General features: G+C 44.7%; 1 protein-coding gene and 1 long non-coding RNA gene across 7 annotated transcripts in view; one reads left to right on the top strand and one right to left on the bottom strand.

Moving 5' to 3' along the window:
- Positions 1-1,067: 1,067 nt before the first annotated feature.
- The window catches only part of LOC118299771 (WD repeat-containing protein 49-like), a 23,493-nt gene continuing 18,525 nt past the window's right edge, over positions 1,068-6,035 (top strand). For 5 of the 6 annotated variants that reach the window (XR_007031722.1, XM_035623766.2, XM_047335814.1 and 2 more), the window contains exons 1-6: positions 1,068-1,495; positions 2,908-3,001; positions 3,124-3,432; positions 5,157-5,330; positions 5,703-5,786; positions 5,877-5,969. Coding sequence is in view for 5 of the 6 variants with exons in the window: in XM_035623766.2 (XP_035479659.2) it covers positions 2,921-3,001; positions 3,124-3,432; positions 5,157-5,330; positions 5,703-5,786; positions 5,877-5,969 (741 nt within the window). In the remaining variant the exon portion in view is untranslated. The remainder of the gene's footprint in view (positions 1,496-2,907; positions 3,002-3,123; positions 3,433-5,156; positions 5,331-5,702; positions 5,787-5,876; positions 5,970-6,035) is intronic. The other variant, XM_047335813.1, reaches the window with a different exon arrangement.
- LOC118299773 overlaps positions 4,277-6,035 on the bottom strand; it is a 4,731-nt gene continuing 2,972 nt past the window's right edge. The window contains exon 4 of the long non-coding RNA XR_004789938.2: positions 4,277-5,384. This is a non-coding gene — a long non-coding RNA (uncharacterized LOC118299773). The remainder of the gene's footprint in view (positions 5,385-6,035) is intronic.

Here is a 6,035-nt window from a genome sequence, read left to right as displayed (position 1 = left end):
TTCTTTTTTCCCCCCATTCCAGCAACTTCATTCTTCTCCCTGTATAATAGTGGAATTCTCCGTGGTGGATTTGTGGCGGGCTATTTTGAGCTGCCGAACAGCCTCCTACATGCACCGCTGTAATCCAATTGTAATAATGTTAATTTCTAAAAAGCTGTATTATTGAAATTGCTGAGACCTCATTTTTTCTGATCCTGTCACCGTTGACGACCGCAATAATCAGCTACTTCAAGTTATTCCAGGCCATTAAGTCGCACGCTGGGATTTGTTCCGGTCACTGAAGCAGCGGAGGAGTTGACGTATAGTTTGGGGGTGTAGTCGCACAAACTTTGTTTTAGCTCTAACAAAACCTCTCTGTTGAAACCGTTTTTCGTTTGTGTGTGTGTGTGCGTTTTTTACAGACTGACCCACGGGTTGCCCCCTCAAAGGCATTTGAATGGCACTAAAAAAAGCTCTGGTGGTGTGTGTTTTTAGTTTTGTTGAGGTCCAGGTTCACATCAGTATTTTTCCCCTCAAGTAAATGCACGAACACTTTTATGAGTGGCAGTAGAATACTAATGCCCTTGTCAATTGTGTTTTTGTGTTGTTGTAACTATGGTGTGTGTTTGTGTGTGTCCGTGTGCAGGTTGTGCCTTTGTAGGGGTTTAATTGTACCTCACATTCTCTTCTCTCCAGCGTCTAATCTGTGAATAGAAGTAACACACACCAACCACACACACACACACACACACACACACACACACACACACACACACATTGTCTTTCATACAAACGATAGGGTCTGGGCTCTCAAACACTCTTTTTTTGACCACTTGGTTGCCAGGAAACTTAGCCAGAGTCTTTGAGAGTGAGGTATAATAAAAGTGTGTGTGTGTGTGTGTGTGTGTGTGTGTGTGTGTGTGTGTGTGTGTGTGTGTGTGTGTGTGTGTGTGTGTGTGTGTGTGTGTGTGTGTGTTTGGCCTCTGCCACTGTCTGGGCTACTGGGGGCACTTAACTCTCTGAGGGTGGGTGCTACGTCGCTGGCTAAGGCAGACTTTTTTTTTTTTTTTTTTTACATGTAGCTCGGGCTCTGCGAATCAGCTGAACCTCCTTCGGATGAGACGGCCCCGAGACTGAGGGTTTGTTTGAAATGTAAGACAGTCCAAAAAAAAAAAGAAAAGAAAAAGTTGTGCTGCAGGAACTCAGAAGCATCAGGGACAATTTGCAGTGGACAGTAGGTGATGAACTTGGACGTCTTGGTAAGTTTGAACTTTTCAATAACTGAAGAACTCTGTGTGCTCCAATATGCAGATTTTATGATTTTAAAAACCTGCTTGACTGAGGTGTTGCCATGCAGGCCAAGAGCCTGTTGTCATGCAGTTATGGCCTTTTTTGGGACAGTTTGATTGCAGCGGATGAGACTGTCCAACTCCAATAAGGACCAGAGAGAGAAATCCAGAGTGCGACACTTTCAAGGTCGCTGACTGGATCTCTAGGAAGGAGAGACACAACGCAGGCGAGTGGCTTCTGTTTGGCAGCAAATACAACAGCACTATACCACATATTTTGTAGTTTTCCTGTAAAATGTCATTACATTTACTAATTTAGCAGATGCTTTTATCCAAAGCGACTCACAGCTGGGGGACAGCACTAAAGCTTCAGTACAGTAGGAGCTCTTTGAAGTACTAAGAGCTAAATCTGCTCACTGAGACAAAGTGTAGGAGATCAGGCAAAGAGACGTGCACCAAGATAGTGCTTGTGGGCAAATTTACATTGAAAGCAGTGACAGCATCGCTGAAATATAATGCCATAGATATGATTTACCTCTGTTCAAACAGCAATATTTATGGTGCCTCGGCTACAAGTACAGTATGGTCTACTTTTTGTGTTAATTTTATGGAGCTGTGCCTGTGTAATCACATAAAGACTTATGCCTGCCGCCCGCTGCAAAACAAATCAGGATTAAAGTTATCACACTCATAAACAAAACATGAAGGAAGTGTCCCCACGGTTTCCAGCATTCTTTTTCTTTTCCCCGTTTATTACGGGAGCGTAAACAAATCTGTCGCAGTCTACCGCTCGACAGCGATGTGATAAATAAAAGGTGGGGAAACTATCATATCAAAATCACGCTGCAGTTAATCGCCATTAAAAAAAATAAATAAAAAAATAACGGTTTCGGCAAAGCATTCATTTCTGCTTTCATTACACAACCTGTCATCTAAATCGCGGCTCAGCGTGAGGCCACTCCCAATAAATGTATCTCATAAATGCCTATGTCGAGCTGAAAATTAAACATGACTGGGGGGGGGGGGGGGCAATGCTGTCCTCTGCTGACCTTTGTAGACTTTTCTCGAAAGGTTATAAAAAAAAAAAAGGTCCATCGTCATCTTTTCTGTGTTGGACCCCTTTAATCATGGCACAGGCTACTTTAACAAATCCTGCTGTGGATTCACACTGTTGTATCCATGCTGCTCATATCCCCGACTCCAGCAGCTTTACTCCACATTACCTGACACAACAGAGACTCGACATGCTTTGGCAACTTGCCGCCTACTCCGATAACAACTGAGACATCATTTTAGGGGGGCCGATTCCCCTTTGAAAAGCCACTGAGCTGGGAGGAAAAAAAAACATCTTTTGAAAATGAAAGACCTTTGCACACCGGTCGATGCATAGACGTTTGGATGCAGTGAACAGCACCAACAAAAGCACTCTGCTGCCGCCGCCATGACTCCACTGAATGATTATGGTGATTACAGTGACGCTGCGCGACAGTTATGGAAGGGATCACTCGACCCGGGAACATCTTGTTTGCACATTGTGACGCCTAGAGATGAGTGGTATTTATTATTTGAATGCGAGTCTGCATGCACATGCTTCACCCGTCTCACCTTGTCTGACATGCTGCCGGCGATTGATTGACAGGTGAGCGGTCACCATGGGAACGAGGATGGAGGTGGCAAACCTCGAGAGCGGGATGAACACTGAGGACTACAGAAAGCTACAGAGCCTTTTCTCGGTGGGTCAGTTTATTAAGAACCTCGAAAAAATGAAAACATCCAAACAACACGTCTAAGAGCCCGAGGACGAGTGCCGAGGAGATTCCTTTCTGTGCAACGTCTTATGTTGATCTCCATGCAGGACCCCTCAGGTGCATCTCGCACCTTGTCCAGAACCGAATTCATCGACTTGGCTCGGTCCTCAGTGGGCCGGGGCTCCAAGGAGGAGTACGGCCTCCTTTTCGACAGCGTGGTTGTCACCCAGGAGCACCGCGGCCTCCTTCTGGACAGCGATGCCGTGAAGGAGGAAGGACGCGTCGACTGGGGAGGCCTGTGCTCTTTTCTGCTGCTGGAGCTCTCTGATAAGATGAAGCACAGCAGAAGCAGAAGCGTGCCCTGCTGGAAGCCCCCACGCACCCTGACCTGTCCACACCGAGACCAGGTCCAAAAGGTAAAAAAGGCAGCCGACCAGCCCGGAGACTTGGAACATGTTGTCCATCGTAAACACGATCCTCAGCAGCATGTTATCTGAAAAAACTTTTTTTTTCTTTTACACTGACTGACTGGAGAATCCAAAACCTTGCTGACTCGGAGGAATTCGTCATTGTTAAACATTGTGCCAGGAAACGTTCGCAAGCGTTAGGTCCCTGCTCATCAAAATGGCACACCTCTTTTTGAGATAGATGGCTCCAGACTCCTTCAAGTTTAACATCTATCAATTAATATGTAAATGAAGTGGCTGGTATAAAGTGCCGACTGCTGTGGATAAAATGATGGCTCGCCACTTTAATCTTTCAATCCGGAGAATGTCAAAATGTCAGAATGTTGTGTCAGTTGTTTTTCCAAAGGACGGGGACGTTTCCACCGCCTTAGCTCAGATCGGTCAGACAGACCAAAGCAGCTTAAGATAAACTTCTGTCCGTATTGCTGTCATTAAAAGGTGGCACGACTCAAACGGGGTAAAGGATCCTAGACAGCCGGACTAATAAATATTTCATACAATCAAATGAGTATGTAATGTAACAGGGGTTACCTCTGTTGACGAATTATCACGACTTTGATGACTCAGTCCTGCCGAGGTCTTAGCGTCTGTCAGCTGATGGTTTTGGTTTTTACGTTCCACAACGTCAGTGTCTTCAATCAGTGTATATTCAGTGAAAAAACACCCGCTTCGCTGTCTTCGCAGCAACAAAATGTTTGCAACTACAACAAAAGACCCCAGATATTTCCCAGACCAAATCAGAGCTAAAAGGAGAGTGAGTATTGGACAATCAGTCGACAGGTTGCCAGAAACTTCATTTCTCTGTGTTTGGCCAAATTTTTAACAAACAATTATCTTACACGTTAGTCATAGCGGCTTTAAAAAAATGCGATTCAATGTCAACATTTTGTCACGGCTTGTTCCTTTTCTGTCACGGAGTCTTGCCCCACCTCCAGTTTGCTGGTTTCGGTTCTCCACACGCTGAGTTTGCTTCATTGTTCTTCCTGAATAGCTGAAATATACACTCCGGCTTCCATGTTGTGAGCTATTTGGGGATCTACTGCTCCCATTGTATATTTTGAGCATCTGACAGTTTGTTAGCATTTGACAATTAATAAAGAGACGTCAGTGAGATTTTTTTTTACAGCAGGTGTAGAAATACACAACAGAAACTTATCGTATCAGTCACTGACAGTCGACGCAACAATTCAAGAGAGATCGTACAAAGCTTGCAGGTGACTGTGGGAAAATGACTCCGTCTGCAGTTATTACATTGGATACGTTTTTTTTTTCTAAAACTTGATCTCGGTTCTATGTAATATTCCCCCACCCTATCTTTTCGTCAAAGACATCAGCCATCTACTTGTCACCTGACACCGTCAGCTCTGGCCTAGTTTCTACAGCGTTCTGTTTTGTTCTGAACGTGGCCTGCTAATGTCTATTCACCTAAAATAATATTGAGGGAGGAGGAGGAGGAGGAGTTATTGTAGTGTATATAGTTTTATGGCAAAAGAGCAGCCGGGAGGGAGAGGAAGACACAAGATAGATGAAAGTCTCCGTTTGACTTTACACTAAAAATGTCACAAACTGCTTTACAAAGAGCGTTGAAGCTGTTCTGGGGTCTTTTTTTTTTCTTTTTCTTCTCGATAGTGCAAAATACATTGTTGTTCTCTAACGTCCTCTGGTCTCCTCAGGTGTTGTACCTGCAGAGTTCGGGCCAGTATCTGACCCTGAGCAAAGGAGGAACCGTTGGGCTGCGGGACGGAGAGGACATGTCCCTCACGCACACACACCGACTGCAAAACAGCACAGTCGCGCCCAAAGACCTCTGGGCCACCGACGTAGTGCTGCTGCACAACGTGCACAAGGTGCAACCGGATGAACGCGGATCAGTCCAACGATGAATCATCGGTGTCACGTGCCTGGTTACGGGAACAGAGTGTTGAAAAAAAAATTGTTATTCCAAACAAATTAGGCATTGCAGTTTTTGCATAATGTTCTGCAAACGAATGTTAATTTTTCTGAAACGAAACCGTCAATTGTTGATCATTAATCTTCGTTAGCATGTTTTAATCCGCACATTTGCGAGTGATGTTAATATAATTCAGTCGCAAAACACAAAGATTCTTCTGTTGTGCATCAGATTAGGGTATCAAATCATTATTCTACCGTGTTGATTCATTGAATTACTAATTATCTGCATTATCTGTTCAATACGATTTCCCCCCTTTTTTCCTCAGGTTGCTGTGTCATTTACAAGTAAGGAAGTGTGTTTTTATGACATACTGTCGAAACAGGACTTCAGCTGCAAGTATAAACTCCAGGTAACAGGTATTGACCCCTATCATCACATGTCACCCGGGTGCTGGCGGACACTAAACATAATATCGCACACTCCGTTTTATCTTCTCCAGGGTTTGAAGTTTACTCCGTGGTGTCTCGACTACTGGGTCGATCGCTCTCACCCTGACCAGGCGGTTCTCACCATCGGAGACATTGGAGGACAGGTAATACACAGATAGAGGAAAGTAAAGGGAATAAGAGACAGAATGACGGCGGGAGGAGGAGGTTGG

The sequence above is a fragment of the Scophthalmus maximus genome, chromosome 11 (genome assembly GCF_022379125.1).
Source record: "Scophthalmus maximus strain ysfricsl-2021 chromosome 11, ASM2237912v1, whole genome shotgun sequence".
In the NCBI taxonomy this organism is placed as follows: domain Eukaryota; kingdom Metazoa; phylum Chordata; class Actinopteri; order Pleuronectiformes; family Scophthalmidae; genus Scophthalmus; species Scophthalmus maximus.
This window is presented reverse-complemented; position numbering and strand designations above follow the sequence as displayed.